The 19,214-nt window shown below is 42.6% G+C and overlaps 1 protein-coding gene across 6 annotated transcripts in view; it reads left to right on the top strand.

The window, feature by feature from the left end:
• The first annotated feature begins 5,438 nt into the window (after positions 1–5,438).
• Positions 5,439–19,214, top strand: part of PRUNE2 (prune homolog 2 with BCH domain) — a 211,821-nt gene continuing 198,045 nt past the window's right edge. For 4 of the 6 annotated variants that reach the window (XM_032595688.1, XM_032595690.1, XM_032595689.1 and 1 more), the window contains exons 1-3: positions 5,439–5,485; positions 10,248–10,450; positions 13,187–13,350. In XM_032595688.1, the coding sequence (XP_032451579.1) occupies positions 5,462–5,485; positions 10,248–10,450; positions 13,187–13,350 (391 nt within the window). In that variant the 5' untranslated portion in view covers positions 5,439–5,461. Of the gene's footprint in view, positions 5,539–10,247; positions 10,451–13,186; positions 13,351–19,214 lie in introns of all 6 variants that reach the window. The other 2 variants (XM_032595692.1, XM_032595691.1) reach the window with 1 other exon arrangement.

Below are 19,214 nucleotides of genomic sequence, written 5' to 3'. Positions count from 1 at the left end.
GGATTACACTTTGAAAGCATATCAAAATTGTGATCTCAAATACTGGCACGTTCAATATATTTTCTTTTATATGTTGATGAAGGAAAGATCTTGCCCATCTATTTGGAAGTGCAGATGACAAAGCAGTATAGTATCTATTTCTACGCATAATCAGGATTCCATTCTGTGTTGGGCTTACGCCATATTGGGTATAGGCATTAGCGATGAATCTTTTGTCTCCTGAGATTCTTTAATGCTTGGTGAACTTGTGTCAATACTAGGGAGTGGGTATTTACTTGCCAGATCTATTCACTCCTGGCTAGGAGTTTACAAAGTCACATTTAGAAAATGTATGCACTAGGCAGTAAATATTTGTTGAACATGTTGGATATCCTCTCACCTCAGGGCCTTTGCCCTTGCTATTCTCCTGGCCTAAGATATCCTTAGGTCCCACTTCTTGGCTTGAGGTCTTTCTCAAATGTCACCTTTTCAAATGAGCCTCATCTCAGTGTACCCTATTCCTCAAATTATTATCTAATTATCTGGTTCATCGTATCTCCTTTCAACTAACGCAGGTGCCATGAGAGCTGGGATTGTCGTCCGTTTGGTTTACTGCTGTATCGCACAAATAGATTTTTATTACTTGAATGATGATAATTAATTTAATTGATAAAATTATCACTTTTATTTGGGCATAATTTATCTGCTTGTAAATAATTCAGCTGCTAATTCAAACTGCATCAAGGGACGTAGATATTAAGATTGGACATCTGTGAGTCTATGAATATGTGGAGATGTGAAATAGGAAAAGGTCCACAGACCTGCTCTGAGACGTACGTGTACCGAGAGGATCACTGTGATCAAGTCAGTTCCCTGAACCTGCTGCCCCTGTAGATGGGGCCTCTGTCACAGAATAGACCAGAATAGGCCTCATAAGGACCCCTGTTACCGTCCTCGGACACCTGAAATCAATCCCCAGTCTTTTCTGCCAGGACTTGACCCCTATGCTTGCTCTGTTCACACTGCCAAGGTCATTTGTGCTGGGAAGCTTGAGAGTGGAGCCTGTTTTCCCTGGTTCTTGACCCCCAATTTGAGCAGCCAAATCCTACATGTTTCTTGAGCTCACCTTCTGATTGAGTTCACATAACTAATCTTATGTTTTATTCCTCTAAGCAGGCAGAGGTCTTTCTGAACATGGTTGCTCTAATCTCTAATTTTCGCTACACTTCAATTACATCTTAGTGGTTTTTGATAGGATTCATGCACTTAGGAACATCTGAGATTTTTTGAGGTTGAGCCTCTCACTCCTAAGGCTCGTTGGCAGGCACCAAAGTTACCTCTGATTGTGACGTTGCTTTTGTCTGCTCCAACTTTTTCAGCCAACTTGAAATTTCTGGTCATCTTTTTGGACTATGGCATAATACCTAGAAAGTCTCTTTAAAATGAAAGAATGGAGGGGCGCCTGGGTGGCTCAGTCGGTTAAGCGTCCGACTTCGGCTCAGGTCACGATCTCGCGGTCTGTGAGTTCGAGCCCCGCGTCGGGCTCTGTGCTGCCAGCTTGGAGCCTGGAGCCTGTTTCAGATTCCATGTCTCCCTCTTTCTCTCTCCTGCCCTGCTCATGCTCTGTCTCTCTCTTCTCAAAAATAAATAAACGTTAAAATTTTTTTTTTTAAGTGGAAGAGTGGAGTTGCTTGTGGAGCAGATTGGTCCCTGATAGCATGGGCTCCAGGTTGGCACATTTTGATGGAAGTGGGTGGGGTCGGGGGGGAGGATAGTGTTGGAAGCTGGGACCTGGGGCATTGACCGCAGATAGCAGACATAAGCAAATGGCACTCAAAGAGGCCATGAGTATGAAGGAGGTTAGTGTGAGAGAAGAAGGCAGGTCAGACGAGAAACAGGAGAGCATGAAAAGAGAGGCATGTGGCATCGAAAAGAACCCTGAAGATTCTGTCCCGGGACCTTCTATAGTCTGACCTGTAAGATGACGTGTACTTTTTTCCCCCTTTAAACGGACAAGAACGAATAAATAATAATCTTTAAAGATTCCTGAGTTGTGAGAATTGGTCCAACGTGCTTTGGGTTCACAATCTTATTTAGTTTCTTTTAGTTTTTTCTTTTTTTTTTTAAATTTTTTTTTTCAACGTTTATTTATTTTTTGGGGGACAGAGAGACACAGAGCATGAACGGGGGAGGGGCAGAGAGAGAGGGAGACACAGAATCGGAAACAGGCTCCAGGCTCTGAGCCATCAGCCCAGAGCCTGACGCGGGGCTCGAACTCCTGGACCGCGAGATAGTGACCTGACGCTTAACCGACTGCGCCACCCAGGCGCCCCTAGTTTTTTCTTTTTAAGTAGTAATTGGCTTGTTCTTAGAAATAAACTGACACACAAATCTTCTTGGTTCCTCCACGTCTTGCATGCAAGTTGAGTGTTGAACAAAGAGCTGTACCTAGGAATTACCGAACCTAGACAAGAAGGCAGGTAGGTCAGCTTTGGGGTCATTTGGTGTGGTGCTATAAATGTCTGAAACCTTGCTATATTTAGAATGCATATTTAGAATGCATGTTCACTCATTTTGTAGGTGAAGTCATTATGGCATTGTGGGGTGGTTGGTGCAGGGCAGAGCAGAGGGCTCCCTGTACTGGGCCATGGGGTTTGGGAATGATCCTGGCCCCATCACGGACTCCACTGACCTATAAAAAGTATTGTTAATCTTCTTACTGTCTGCCTTACAAGATCTGAGAGGAGAAATGAGGTAATGTCTACTTAGACCTTCGAGTTTCTCGGAAGAACGGCTGTCTACAGTAATATGATTTCCTAATGCATTTGTTTGTGTTGTAATGGAGTATAATTCCATTTACCTAAATTTCTGTAGGTACCTCTAGAACATCTGACAGTCTTGCACAGGAGAAGCAGTCCGGCTTTTAGATGAGAACTGGGCCTAGACTAGAATCCCCCAAGGGTACAAGTGAGCCAGCTTGTAATTTATGAAGTTAGGGGAAGGAAGCTGAGAGACGACGGAAGGGGGGTTAGTTGGTGGTGATGGTGGGGCGGGGTGTTGTAATTATAATCAGAGAGTTTATATTGTATTTTCAAGTCATGTTGTTTTATTAAATATCATCTCAGTATCTTTGAAAAAATACACGTTTATTTTAATTCAGCAATATTACATATTAGATGACTCGTCTGCAATATCGATACCGCTATTATTCTCTGTATTGACAGACTCTTTAAAACTTCCTTCGAGATTTTTAGTTTATTATGTTTCTTGGGCCACAAGCTGGTTGTTTAAAAACTTGTTTCTGACTCTGACATCAGTAGGCCCGTGCCACCAATTACAATTGCATAGATTCATTTGTAAAGTACCTAGTAGGTTACCAAATAATGCCTTCTCTTTGTTTTGTAGAAAAAAGAATAAGTCTCTTTCTGGGAATAGTCGTGAGCAGTGTAATTTTTTATCTAGCCATTTTGAGCAGTATTGCGCTTGAGTTGGCTTTTTAGTCAGTCCTCAGGAGAGAAGCTAAAACAAAGGGTGAAAAGTGGGGGAAGCATACATATGTGTCACCTCTGGCATACTATAAAGACGTTCATTTTGATTACAGTTATCATTATTGAACAGTTTTGTTGTAGAATTTTCTAGAAGCAGTCATTTCTTTGGCATTTCCAACCCAGTATTTCACAAGGAGTTCAGCCATCCATAAAGGAGTTTTAAGTAACTATTATGTTAAACCAGGAAAGAAAACAATATGCCTTCTCTTCCAGAGACGTGACTGTATACATTTTTTAATAGCAACTGATTTGTATTGTTAAAGCAATATTACTAACCATATTCCTTTCCTGGGGGGAGGAAAAGTGTTATACTTTCATTTGCTAAGTTACGGAATGTGCTGTAGAGAGAACATTTCTTGACACCCAAAATGCGGCCTGAGAAAATAAATTACTACCGAATTGTGTATCGCGTGCCAAGAACATATGAAAAAAGTCACTGTCTCTCAAATTAAGAACATCTTATACAAGGAAATGACATAGAACCACTACTCCTCCCTTATCCTTGGTTTCATGTCCCATGATTTCTATTACCTGCGGTCAACTGCAGGCCAAAAGCAGATGATCCTCTGACATGTGGTCAGAAGGTCAAGAGTGGCCTACGTCACATGCCTACGTCATTCACCTCCTTCCTCTCACCATGTAGGCATTTTATCATCTCACACCATCACAAGAAGGGTGAGTACAGTACATGAAGATATTCTGAGAGAGGCCACATTCACACAACTTTTAGTACAGTATAGTGCTGTAATTGTTCTATTTTATTATTGTTGTTGTTAATCTCTTACTAGGCCTAATTTATAAACTTTATTCATAGGTATGTACGTACAAGAAAAAACAGAGTATATATAGGGTTCAGTATTATCAGCAGTTCTGGGCACCCACTGGGGCTCTTGGAATGTATCCTTTGCGGATGAACGGGGGGCCGCTATACTATGGAACTTCCCTTTGGACTAAAATCTTTTACTAAAAAATTATGACTCAGAGATACAATTCATATCAAGTTAGACTGTGATAATGTTTTTTTTACATTTTTTTAATGTTTGTTTATTTTTGAGAGAGAGAGAGAGCATGAATGGGGGGAGGGGCAGAGAGAGAGGGAGACACAGAATCCGAAGCAGGCTCCAGGCTCTGAGCTGTCATCACAGAGCCTGATGCGGAGCTCGAACCCACGAACCGTAAGATCATGACCTGAGCTGAAGTTGGATGCTTAACCGACTGAGCCACCCATGTGCCCCAGACTGTGATAATGTTAATGAAACCACACTTCTGTTGGAAGAGGTCATCTAGAGGACGTGACTGTTGGCTGACCCCGGAGCTACACCTGGGCTGTTGGAGGCTCCTCACCCTCTCCCCTGTCCTTGGAATGTATGTTCTGCCCACCGTTCCCACCATGGGAGCTGCTCCAAGGATGCAGCCTTGAGAGAGTAATGTGGTGTTGAGACCACACATGACTGAGCCCAGTTACGGCCTCTATAAAATTTTTAAAATTCTGGCAGGTAGATGTGACGATCTACCCATCTTGCAGGTGCCCAAGACAAGCCTTGGAAATAAGTCTCCTTGTTTATTAAACTACCGCCTGCCAAACTTGAAGTGGTCCGCCTCTTCCTTTGGTCTCTCCCTGCCCTTCACGCATGGAGGCCAGAGGCAGAGGTCACCTGGGGAGGCTCCTGAGGTGGCGAGCTCACAATTTTCTGTTCCTGAACCGTGCGCTACAATGTAAGCATTTCCGAATTTTAAACGTGTTGTGCAATCTTATGTCCTCCTGTAAAACTTCATCATAAACTTAGGAATTGTTGCAGTTGTGCGTGAGCCAAGGCCTACCTTTGAAAAAAAGATGGAAAACTGTCCTTTTTGTATCGATCTGTTGCGCGTCAAATTGTGATGTTTTGTTTGCTATGTGTTTCAGAATCGAAGCAAACGCTTGGAGAAGGTCCATGTGGTTATTGGACATAAATCGTGTGAGTTGGATTCTCTCATTTCCGCCTTCACGTACGCTTACTTTCTAGACAAGGTGAGAGGAAAGAAGACTGTGCTTTTTATATGTGAATTATGATATAACTTCCAAGGACAAACATTTTCGGGAAAAACGAGGAGCCTATTCACTTCCATTTTCACGTTCTGGTTTATTGTTGCCGAGAATAATGTATTATGATTCATTAAACAACAAATACTTACTGGTCACCTACAGTGCGTTGGGTAGGGTCTAGTTGTTTCTTATCGACGCCCTCATAAGACATTTCAATAAGGTCACAGTTTCCAGATTTTTAAAAATATATGATAGTTGTTTACTTTCATGGGAATTCAGAGAACTAACAAAAGTAAGGGTCAGAATTTCTTGTTTTCCTTTATCACAGCTTGTTGGTTAGTCTTGCCCTTGGGAATAGAGAAGTAAGTGCAGAATAACCTGTGTGAACATTACATGCAATTCGGAACCTATTGGCTGGAATTTTCAGGAACAGAGGTGTTACATGTCGCATCTATATTCTGTTCTTGCCCGTTAGCCCTGACTTTGTACAGCAAGGTCATTCTCAGTTAGTGATGATCTCCCTTGAGTGAGAATCTTTGTATTCTGTGCAAAGTCTACAACCTCCCTACAGAGGTGGAAAAGACCTTTTAACAAATTGTTTTAAAATTGCCATTTCATAAAATTCATCAGCCCGTGATAATGCGTCACCTCAAAGCCTAAAAAAGTACATTATGAGTATCTTGGTGCGGTTTCCAATTTCACAGAATTTTTAATTTTCCAGAGTCTGATTTGTTTTATTCCAATTTTGTTTGGATTCTTGGCTCTGAGAGTATGCATAGCTGATCTCGGGTGATTTAAATTCACATGAAACCTTGTCTTCTAGAGTGAGCTGTGGGTGGCAAGAATGGCTTAGGGCAGCAGCTGACGAGAGAGCCAGGTAAAATATTCTGATCTCTGCATATGGACTTTGTATCAAATTTATCTTAAAATTTGTTGAACGTGGGGCGCCTGGGTGGCTCAGTCGGTTAAGCGTCCGACTTCAGCTCAGGTCATGATCTCACAGTTCGTGAGTTTGGGCCCCGTGTCGGGCTCTGTGCTGACACCTCAGAGCCTGGAGCCTGCTTCGGATTCTGTGTCTCCCTCTCTCTCTGCCCCTCCCCTGCTCGCGCTCTGTCTCCCCCCTTCTCTCTCAAAAAAAAAAAACAAAAAAACAAAAAATATTAAACTTTGTTGAACTTTACAAGGGCGATTAATTGGTATAAAGGATATAAACATGCCTATGTGAACAAATGCATATTAAATACTTAATCCTATTAACTGGACTTTTTGACTCCTAGAAAACAAATATCGCTTGTCTCGAGAACATAGAGTTGACTGAACAAGACTGGTCTTTAGAAAGATAGTGGTGTGGACTCTTAAGGAAATTATATAACACCACCACCCCCACCAACTCCAATGTCTTGAATGAATATAACACGCAACCAAAGGAGTGAGAAAGTAGTTGTGATAGATAAAATGGGTAAAGAGATGTTTGGCCTCTTTTCTCCTTCTAAGGCTCAGCATGGGGACAAATATGGAGTAACTGGGGGGTCACATACTGGAATTTGTTATATTTCTGTGCCTTCCTCTTAATTTACTGGCCCTGCCCCCTACGAAAGGTCTGCATCTCCATTTGAATTTTCTTCTGAGAACGTGGCTACTTCCTCTGAGAGTATAAACGTGGAATAAATGCAGAGCTTTGCAGCTTCCCATGTATGACCCTATTTAAATACTTTTCCTTCTAGGGGCGCCTGGGTGGCGCAGTCGGTTAAGCGTCCAACTTCAGCCAGGTCACGATCTCACGGTCCGTGAGTTCGAGCCCAGCGTCGGGCTCTGGGCTGATGGCTCGGAGCCTGGAGCCTGTTTCCGATTCTGTGTCTCCCTCTCTCTCTGCTCCTCCCCCGTTCATGCTCTGTCTCTCTCTGTCCCAAAAATAAATAAAAAAAACACTGAAAAAAAATTTTTTTAAATACTTTTCCTTCTGGTAGGTAAGCTCCATTCTACAGATGGGTTAAACTGCGCTTCAGAAAGAAAAATGGCATTCTCCAAGGCACCCAGCAGAGGTTGGGGGGCTAGAAACCTTCTTCTGGTCCTAACCTCCAAAAAGATCCTGCCAGGATAGGCTCAGGCCACATGTGCTTGACTCAAGTTTCAGTATCAGGAGTTAGAGATAACTCAGTCAACTAATTAGGAAAAGTAAATTTCTGTACATAAATTTCTTTTTTTTTAATACGAAATTTTTTGTCAAATTGGTCCCCATACCACACCCAGTGCTCATCTCAACAGGTGCCCTCCTCAATGCCCATCACCCACCCTTCCCTCCCTCCCACCCCCCATCAACCCTCAGTTTATTCTCAGTTTTTAAGAGTCTCTTATGGTTTGGCTCTCTCCCTCTCTAACTTTTTTTTTCCTTCCCCTCCCCCATGGTCTTCTGTTAACTTTCTCAGGATCCACATAAGAGTGAAAACACATGGTATCTGTCTTTCTCTGTATGACTTCTTTCACTTAGCATCACACTCTCCAGTTCCATCCACGTTGCTACAAAAGGCCATTATTTCATTCTTTCTCATTGCCACGTAGTATTTCATTGTGTATATAAACCACAATTTCTTTATCCATTTGTCAGTTGATGGACATTTAGGCTCGTTCCATAATTTGGCTATTGTTGAGAGTGCTGCTATAAACATTGGGGTACAAGTGCCCCTATGCATCAGCACTCCTGTATCCCTTGGGCAAATTCCTAGCAGTGCTATTGCTGGGTCATAGGGTAGATCTATTTTTAATTTTTTGAGGAACCTCCACAGTGTTTTCCAGAGTGGCTGCACCAGTTTGCATTCCCACCAACAGTGCAAGGGGGTTCCCATTTCTCCACATCCTCGCCAGCATCTATAGTCTCCTGATTTGTTCATTTTAGCCACTCTGACTGGCGTGAGGTGGTATCTCAGTGTGGTTTTGATTTGGCTATACATAAATTTCTAATGATTATTGCCCAACTGTGATTCAGGATTAGCCTGACAGTTAAAAGAAAAAGCACTTTGTTGGAATGGCTTTGTGCTTTATATACTATAGCAATGGGTGATTCATTTATTTCACTCAACAAACAAGTATTAAATGCCTACTATGTGCCAGATTGTTTTATGCACTAGGAAACGTGACTGAACAAAAAAGACAAAAATCGCTGCCTTGTTAATGCCAGGAAAGGAGATAGATGACAAAGATATTAAAATTGTGTAATAAGCACTATGCTTTGACAGAGCTGGTGATGATGTGAGAACAAAGGCCATTTACTTTATGCAAAAATTCAGTGTTACCAAACCCCACCTTCTCTCAGGGATATTTGGGGTTTATTGCTGTGCACTCATAGTAATTTTTCAAAGAACCTTTATTTTTAAAAAATTCCTATAGAAAAGTATGTGAATCTGAAATTCTCCAACTCCTACTGTCTCCTGTTTCCCCTTCTTACCACAATTTTTTAAAACATTTTTTTAACTTTATTTATTTATTTGGAGAGAGAGAGCACACGCACATGAGCACAGGTAGGGGAGGGGCAGAGAGAGAGGGAGACAGAGAATCCCAAGCAGACTCCGTGCTGTCAGCACGGAGCCTGACGTGGGGCTCGAACCCACGAACCGCGAGATCATGACCTGAGCCGAAATCAAGAGTTGGGTGGTTAACCGATTGAGCCAACCAGGCGCCCCCACCCAACAATGTTTTAATAACAAGTTTGTTAATATGTGATTTTTTTTTCCAATATAAGAAATGAACAGAGATCTCAATCTGGTAGTGTGTAGGCCAAATCTGGCTCATAAATGAGTTTTTGTTAACCTCCATAGTGTTTTTAATTTAGAAAAATTAATTGTAACAAACATCGTAGATAACAGCCTCAAATCTAGATTTGCAGCTTTTCTTGAGTAATTGAAAGATTCTTATCCTGAAAAAACCTGAAATTTTTGCATGTAAACCATTGGCTGGAGCTCAATGGCAGGCATCCCATGTGCATGGGACGTACATGCCTTTCTGCATCACACAGTTCTCATCCGCCCTGCGGTAATCATTCTGATTTTCTGCTAATTCCATAAAGACCTATGAATTTGTTTCCCCTGAAAAGGAGAGAGAGAGAGAGAGAGAGAGAGAGAGAGAGTGTGTGTGTGTGTGTGTGTGTGTGTGTGTGTGTGTGCGCGCGCGCGCGCACATATATATTTTTAATCGTGGAGATGTTGAAATGAGACATAAGATATTTTAAATTTTTTTTTCAACGTTTTTATTTATTTTTGGGACAGAGAGAGACAGAGCATGAACGGGGGAGGGGCAGAGAGAGAGGGAGACACAGAATCGGAAACAGGGTCCAGGCTCTGAGCCATCAGCCCAGAGCCTGATGCGGGGCTCGAACTCACGGACCGCGAGATCGTGACCTGGCTGAAGTCGGACGCTTAACCGACTGCGCCACCCAGGCGCCCCGACATAAGATATTTAAAATAAGGCACGAGAGGTTTCATGGAGAGTAACGAATGTTTAAAAAATATTAGGGGCCATTTGCCGGTAGATACTGCTCTACTAATTGGGTTTGGGAAGAATCGATTTTGAATGTCATCCGGGTTAGTGAGGCCAAAAGACTTTTGTTCCCTTTACGATTACCCTCGGGCGTGTAAAAAACGGAGTTGTGCTTTTTCTCCTCTCGCTGTTGTCAGTGATTCAGCCAACTTTCTTCTCGGTAGGTCAGTCCACCTGGAGTTCTCTGTTTGCCAGTGCTGAACATACCAAGAACTGAATTCAATTACTTCACTGAGACGAGGTTTATTTTAGAAGAGCTGAACATCTCTGAATCGTTCCACATATTCCGAGATGAAATTAATCTGCATCAGCTAAATGACGAAGGGAAGTTATCTATAACGCTCGTTGGCAGCAATGTGCTGGCGAGGTAAGGCTCTGGAGGTAAGGCCTTTAACCAAGGCCCTTATGGGAAAAGTACCACCTCATTCAGGACTTTTGTGGCTTAGGGAGAGGCATTAAAGGCAGAGGACATCGGAAGAAAAAGAATATTTTTTCTTCTCTTACGGCAAACTTTGGGCCATGCCAGCTCTCTGTTTTGGCCTTTGCATTTCAAATATGACATCTCTGAGTGGAAAGTTCTTGGAGAATTGACCAAAATTATAATTTTGAACAATCTGAAACAGTTTATTGTAGCAACACAACAGTCCTATGTACTGATGCTGTAAATGTGTAATGAAAACTGAAATTACATGCTAACTAAAACCGAAAGGTTCTCAAGAAAGACATCTCAGTGGTGAAGTGAAAACTTGTAGACAACAGCTATGAAAGTCATTTGATCATTGGCTCTTTCATTCATGCCATTTTATACTGTAAGAGCGGGATGGATTTTTGAAAGTCCGTGCAGTTCAAACTTGTTATTTTATGGACAAGAAATCTGAGACCCACTGTTGCAAATGACTCGTCCAGGGTACCACATGAAGTTAGTAGAAGAGTTTGGATTCAATGTGGGTCTTCTGCATCCTTCAGCGTGTACTTAGGAGTTGCTAACTAGTGCAAGAATCTCAAGGTACGTAAAGAGGAATGAGACAAATTGTCTACCTTCAAGGACTTTCCAACCCAGCACAAAAATGCCCTTTTATTTAAATCTTAAAAAAATTTTTTTAATCTGTATTTATTTTTGAGAGAGACAGAGCATGAGCAGGGGAGGGGCAGAGAGAGAGGGAGACACAGAATGTGAAGCAGGCCCCAGGCTGTCAGCACAGAGCCCGACGCAGGGCTCGAACTCAGGGACCGCGAGATCATGACCTGAGCCGAAGTCGGACGCTTAACCGACTGAGCCACCCAGGTGCCCCCAAAAATGCCCTTTTGATAAGCTCTGTAGTGCTATTGAATGAAGACTCACTAGTAAATACCTCAGTGGTTTGAGACAATAGTTTTTTTTGCACACTTTGCCAATTTGCTGATGGTTTAGGACCATAACCAGTGGATATTGATGTTAGTGTGCATGAAATAAGAACTTGTACTAGCATCTAATTTTTTATTGAACTCTTTTTAGGAAGCATATTTAGGTACGAGTACACTGACCTGCCTGTCATGCAGTTCATTCAGCTCTAAAGAGTTTTGAAAACAGTCTGCTCGCGTGGGGCTGTTTTTATCCCCATGCCGTTTGAAACACAAATTCTTTTGCCTATTTATTAATCAGTTGTTGGCTGAGAGTTACTGGGAGGTTATCTGACTGACTTCAATGATCAGTGTTCGGGATGATCACCTCCTTGACTCAATTTATGTGCTCACTTTTACAAACCAATTCATGTGAATAAATAGGGATAAAGGCAGTGCAAGGAGCTAAAGAAATCTTGGGAAGTCAGAATCTTTGGAAGAGTTTTGTTCTTAGTGAAAACTGAAAAACTGCTAAACTGCTGGTTTGGGGACTGACACTGTGAACTTGAGCTTCAGGACTATTTATGAAACAGAATGCTTTCCAAAATTGAGATCTTTATTTCCTTCATTCCCACTCATGACGGAAAGACCAACGTCAGTCTTATTCACCTCTTTCTTTCTGCCTTTGATGAAGCCAACTCATCTCACATGTGAAGAATGACAGTGGTGGGGGGGGGGCACCTGGGTGGCTCAGTCAGTTAAGCGTCCGATTTCGGCTCAGGTCATGATCTCATGGTTCTTGAGTTCGAGCCCTGTGTCAGGCACTGTGCTGACAGCTCAGAGCCTGGTGCCTGCTTTGGGTTCTGTCTCTCTCTCTCTCTCTGCCCCTCCCCCACTTGCACTCTGTCTCTCTCCAAAATAAATAAACACTAAAAAATAATTTTAAAAGATTAAAAAAAAAAAAAGGATGATGGTGGAAGTAAATAAGCCCGTGGTCATTTTTCTCCAGCACTGTGACCAGATATGCAAGCTCTGAAACCACATCAGGGTTCAAACACAAGCTAGTCTGCTTATAAGCTTTGTGACCTTGGACAAATTTCTTAACCACTTTGTGCCTCTGTTTCCCCATTTTTAACTTTTTAAAATTTGTATTTATTCATTTTAGAGGGAGAGAGAGCGCACATGCCAGGGAGAGAGGCAGAGGGAGAGAGAAAGAGAGAGAGAGAGAATCTTAGGCAGGATAGATGCTCAGCATGGAGCCTGACGTGGGGCTTGATCCCACGACCTTGGCATCGTTACCTGAGCCGAAATCAGGAGTTGGATGCTCAACCGACTGACTCACCCATGTGCCCCTATTTCCTCATGTTAAAAATGAGGGTTTCACTGGAACCCATTTCATAGGGTCATCGTGTAGTAGAAGACTTGGTGACATTCCTTCTGGCCTGATGATAGTGTCTAGCCTGCAGCGGAAGCTCAGTAAATGGCAGCCATTATTATTACTATTACTACTACTATTCTTATTTATTATTATTTTTCAACAGCAAAACAAGAGACAGAAGTGCTACGGCGTGAGGGGCTGCGACTAAGCCTTTCGGGGCGGGGGGGGGGGTGTAATTAGGTAATATGGAAAGTGAAGACGCATAGGCTAAGGGTCACGCGAGCTTCCTCATCTTTTTGGCCGTTGAGAGGAAGTCTTTTGTGTGAGAGCATTGATTAAATACTTCCAGAAAGTAAGACGATGTGCCATATCCCTTTCCTTTCCTCTCCGCCATTTGCTTTACAGCGAGGACGAAACTTTAGAATCAGCGGTTGTCAAAGTCATTAATCCGGTGGAGCAGAGCGATGGCGGCCTTGAGTTCCGAGAGTCTTCCTCTTCCCTTGTGGTGAAAGAGATTCTCCGGGAGGCTCCTGAGCTCATCACCGAGCAGCTGGCTCATCTCCTCAGAGGTGAGAGATGGCTCTTTCTATTAAATACTGGAGGGCTTAATGGAGTGTTTCTCGACTTGCTCATGCAGAATGAGTGTGATCCATTCTTGGCTTAACAACCCCTTTAAAGACCGCGGGAAGCTTCATCAGGGAAGTGGGGAGTAAAGAGTTTGTTAAAGAGTAGCATTACACTGAATATTAACAATGTGCGTTTAAAAATAGGCATGAAGGGTCTTTGCTGTTTCACTATTCACCGGAACTGCCTCCCGTCTGTTGGGGAGGCAGAATGGCTCCTCTGGCCGTCCAGAGCTTCCAGAGGCGGTTCTGGTCCCACAGCAGTGTGACTCGGGCCAGAATCCACTCCTCACATCGAAATATCTCCTGGTACTGCTAGAAGCTTGGTTTGCGGAACACTGCTTGGATGACAAAATAAACACGTTTGAATTTGGTGATTTTGTGTCAGGACTTTTACAGTCACTTTACCACCTCATTGGCATTGTAATATTTTCCGTCTTAACTTCGCCTCCTTTAAACACTGTGCTCCCAGCACACCATCGTCAATGACCTTTTTTAATCTTTCTTTTTTTAAAAAAAATGTTTTTTAATGTTTTTATTTATTTTTGAAGGAGAGAGAGAGAGAGAGAGAGAGACTGAGCATGAGCGGGGGAGGGGCAGACAGAAAGGGAGACACAGAATCCGAAGCAGGCTCCAGGCTCTGAGCTGTCAGCACACAGCCCGACGCGGGGCTCGAACCCACGAACTGTGAGACTGAGCTGAAGCCAGACGCTCAACTGACTGAGCCACCCAGGCGCCCCTACCTTTTTTAATCTTTCGTTTCCACTCGTGGAGACTGCCACTTCCAAAAAGTGCTTTCTAACCTGGAAATTGTTAGTTGACTTTGGTGGCCCAAAATTACCACAAAAATTCATTATTGTCTACGTAGGACAGCTTTGGGTGTTGTATAAAGCTTTTTTTTTTTTCTTTCAATAATCCATCTTGAACATGGTAGACATAGATTTTTCTCAGAATTATTTAACACAAGAAAGTGAAAAACAGTGATTAACAGACTGAAAGAATTTTTTAAAAAGGAAGGAGAAGACCAAGAAAATGTTGATGCCACTGTTTTTGTTTTTTTTTTTAATTTTTAAGTTTATTTATTTATTTTGAAAGAGAGAGAGAATCCCAAGCAGACTCTGCACTAACAGTGTGGAGGCCAATGCGGGGCTTGAACTCACAAACCATGAGATCATGACCTGAGCCGAAATCAAGAGTCAGATGCTTACCACTTGTTATCCACCCAGACGCCCCTGAAGCTAGTCTTTTGAGGACACTTTCCTTCTCTTCCTCTGTCTCTTCCACAATGTGGAGAGGAAAATGTCCAAGTTTTGTGACTCCTATAAATATTTCACAACTAATGGCCCCAGTAAACCTGTTTTAAATATTTTTCTGCCAATGGACATCTGTAAAAATGCTCTGTGGGAAACTGTGCCCCCAACTAAACCAAGTAACTATGATCATTTATCTCTGTGACAGAGCAGAAGGAAAATAAAGGTAATTGGGATCCCAGCCACGAGGGAAGTTGTTTAGCAGTGCAAATGATCAAACACGAGAGAGTATTTTGTTTCAATTTCTTGCAAACTAAGAAGCTTGGTTTATTGTTTAAAAAATACGTGTGTTATTTAGCCGGAACGAAAGGCAGTTGGTCCCCAAATTGCTCATCATCTTGCTTTTCTGTAAATAGTAAAATCAGATCAAACTGCGATACTGTGATACATTGGCACAGAGGTATGATTTTGTTGTTGACGTTGATAATAATGATGCTATGGAGATTTAGGGAATTAGAAGGGATGCAGACCCCTTTTATGAGTTATGTTGGTCTTAGTTGGCAGAGCTATCAAGAATTAGAGGTATGGATGGGGCGCCTGGGTGGCGCAGTCGGTTAAGCGTCCGACTTCAGCCAGGTCACGATCTCGCGCTCCGCGAGTTCGAGCCCTGTGTCAGGCTCTGGGCTGATGGCTCAGAGCCTGGAGCCTGCTTCCGATTCTGTGTTTCCCTCTCTCTCTGCCCCTCCCCCGTTCATGCTCTGTCTCTCTCTGTCCCAAAAATAAATAAACGTCGAAAAAAAAAAAAAAAAGAATTAGAGGTATGGTAAAGGACCTTGGTTTTTCTTCTCATTGGAGGTCTTCCATAAGGTTGGCCTTGAAGCGGCCTTAGGAAGTTGGCAGAATAGGGACATCACTTCCTTGCTGCCTGGACACTGGGATGTAAGAGGAGGAAGTGCCTCTATGTGCAAAGACTGCAATGCAATGTGTCATGAGAGAGTCCAGAGTCCCTACACCTGGAAGGTGGCTTCATGCCGTGGAAAGAAGGCTCTGGAGACCTTTGGCCAACGTGTGCATGTGGACGTGGACGTACACAGGTGGAGGGGTGGTGGAATATCAGTCTTTAGTAGGCGTCAGAAGGGAATCGAGTCAAATTTTGTTACGTTCACTCAACTCAAAGTTCGATTTCATGGTCTTCTGATCATGCAGTAACACCAAACCCAATGGGAGGTTTTTGACGTGTCTATAAATAATGTTAGCATTCCTTATTTTCGTAACATGGATAGTTCTCTTTCCAAAAGGTTGTCTCTATACACAGCTAAGATGTCATTTTATATTTTGGGGTGCTCAAAATAACCATTAACTTGACACACATTTCTAGAATGTATTTATGCGTTCTTCTACGTCTTGAAAGGAACGTAAAATTTCTATGCTCACCTTGCCATCAAGAATTTTGAAAACTGTTTCCAGATGTCGTGAGACTAAATATTTATGGCTGAGACTTGGAAGAGTCTTTAAAAATATCCTAATTAGACCTCTCTGGAGGATATGTTATTATAAACTTTATACTAACCCCCCCCTTAATTTAGCATGAAAAAAATACTTGGTCAATTTGATTATTCTTTGCCTTTCATTCCTGTGGTCATATCCTAGAACACACCGTGCTGAGGCACCGTGGTGCGCTGTAAAAGGATTTCAGTTGAGTCAGGATATTGATCTCCTCATCCTTGGAGAGGACCCTCAGTATGCCTCTTAGCCCACTAGGCTGGAGAAAACATGGTAATTTTCAGAGTGTTCCTTAACGTGCAAGAGGTCGGGCCTACTCTTCCTTAGCCTTGCTTGGTAAACTCCTTCTCTTCTGCTCAACCTTGAAATATGGCAGCGCCCTCGAACTTCATCCTGGGACATTTTTTCTGTATATTATCCTTTTTGCTAAAGCTTCTCTTTAAGTTCCCGTTAGTTAACATCCAGCGTAATATTAGTTTCAGGTGTACAATATTGTGATTCGTCGCTTCCATTCGTCACCCGGTGCTCGTTACAACAGGTGCGCTGCTTAATCCCCATCACCTTTCCCACCCATTGCCCACCCCTCCCCTCAGGCAACCGTCAGTTTGTTCTCTAGAGTTAGGAGTCTGTTTCTTGTCTATACACTATCCTTGAGTGACCTCATTTCATTCTGCGATTTTAGATCTCTCTTTAACATTCCAGGTTCATCTCCGGTGCCCATGTGACATCTTCGCATGCATGTCTCACTAGCACCACCGCCTTGACACGGCTGTGATGGACCCCGTTAGTTCCCTGTACCTCCAAGCCTGCTTTTATCCCGGCTTCCCCGTGTCAGTAAAAGGCCCCGCCGACCCACCACCCGTTACTCAAGCCACAGGCGAGGCGTTATATTTGATTCTTTCCTTTACCTTTCCTCCCACGTTGATCCATTAGCCAGTCCTGCTGACTCTCTGTCTGCAACATAGCCTGAATCCATCCACTTTCCCACCATCGCTGCTAGTAATGCAGTTGGAACTGCAATTCTGCCTCTCCTCCACTAATGCAATGGCCGCCTGAGTGTTGCCCTCTTTCCTCCATGAAATCCATTGTCTACGAAGCAGTCAGAACGGCCTTTGGCAAGTGTGAACCGGTCACATCAATCTCCTGAAAGTCAAAATCCATCACAGTCAAAACCCAATCACCATCCCCAAGCCCCGCAGTCTGCAACATGACATCTCCCCTGCCTGCTCTGATATCCTCTCGTGCGTTTCAACCTTTCTTTTCCCGTCGCGTGTTCCAGGGACAGGGGCTTTTTCAGATACCCCAAACTCTTTCCACTCTTGAGGATCTATACAAGCTGTGCCTTCCTTCTGGAACGCTTATTTCTGTCTGTCTCCTAATCTTTCTGTCTATCACGACTTTCTTCCTCCCTTTTGCTCCCTCACTCCGGAATGCAAGCTTCATGAGAAAGGAGACCTAATGTGTTTTGTTCACTGCTCCCCTGATGTGTCTCTGCCGCCTGGAATAGTGTCTGCCACGTAGCGGAACCTCAGGAAGTACTGTCGTAAGAGGCATTGTGCACCATTGTGTATATACTTTCTACTTTTTTAACATTTATTTTGAGAGAGAGAGATGTGGGCGGTGGGGGGAGGGAGAGAGAATCCCAAGCAGGCCCCCCGCCGTCAGCGTGGAGCCCGATGTGGGGCTCGATTCCATGAACCGTGAGATGGTGACCTGAGCTGAAATCAAGAGTCAGCCATTTAACCGACGGAGTCTCCCAGGCACCCCTATAACTTTCCTTTTTATGAATGTGTTGATTTAGGTAGTTCTGTGAAAGAGTAACATCCATTTCGTTCCTGCCCATCCCTCCAACATTCTTAACGCTCAGAATTTGGACATTGTCCTTTCCAGTAATGAACCCTCTTCTTATTTTTATTTAGTTTTTAGAAATCCTGGTAGAACTTATTCTGTTCTTTGCAAGCCTTTGTTTTTATTCATCTTTTGTTTGTCTACATATATATATATGTATGTATATAATTATATATATAATTTTAATCCTCTTGTGGAGTATACTACATATACAGGAAGGAAGACAAAACATAAATATAAAAAGCTCAGAGTATTATCACAAAAGGAACATCCTTTTAACAATTACCCAGGTAAAGAAATTGAATAAAAAGACCTCTTTGTGCTCCTTCCCATCACTCCTCAGTCCCTCCTTAAAGGTAACCGGCATTCTCATTTTTATGACCCAGGCTTCCTCGCTTTCCTGTGTATTTTTACTCCCTCCGGATGTACCCATAACACCACGGATTGGTTTTGCCTGCTTTGCATATTATATAAATGGAATCATATAGCATATACTCTCATTGTTATTAGATCTTTACATTTATATCAAATGTACTATCTATTTGCAGAAGTCGGTCATCTGTCATTTTTCCGTTTATTACTCAGGTCCTTCCTTCTCCCATAGAATATTTGAAGTTGTTTACAAAAATGCACGCGCATATAATAAAACAAGGGAAAAAGAGTCTAGAAAAACAAAACAACATATTGAGAAAGGAATAAAAATTGTAAAAATTGTATTCAGTCCAAAACTTGGTGTAGGAGCTTCTTGGAGCCAATGAAAAAATCGAAATCAAATTCACTGTAATTATATCGTTACTAAAACAAATACATATGTCAGTTCCTCATTTAAAAAAAATCTGAGAATTTTTTCTGTGCATCAGTTTTCCGGAAAATACCCCTAATAATGTCATCGACATCCTCAGTCATATGAAGTAACGGTTTACACAGGAACTGGGTGCCGTGTGTCTGATAGTTTCAACTCTCCAATTGGTGTATTGGTGTTGTTTTAATCAACTTCACCATTAAGACTAGCAACCTTATTTTCCATTCTAAATTTCTTTAGTCTACAGGTTGCTGAGATTTCAAGATACAGATCATTAGTATCACCTTTAATTGGAAAGACACAGATTTACTTCCATAGATGACTTTGCAATTATTTGTGTAAGAAGTTATTTGTCTACGAAGAGAATGTGCTTGTTCGGATGGGATCCTAAATGACCCTGGCTTTTG

Source organism: Lynx canadensis, chromosome D4 (genome assembly GCF_007474595.2).
Source record: "Lynx canadensis isolate LIC74 chromosome D4, mLynCan4.pri.v2, whole genome shotgun sequence".
Lineage (NCBI taxonomy): Eukaryota > Metazoa > Chordata > Mammalia > Carnivora > Felidae > Lynx > Lynx canadensis.
This window is presented reverse-complemented; position numbering and strand designations above follow the sequence as displayed.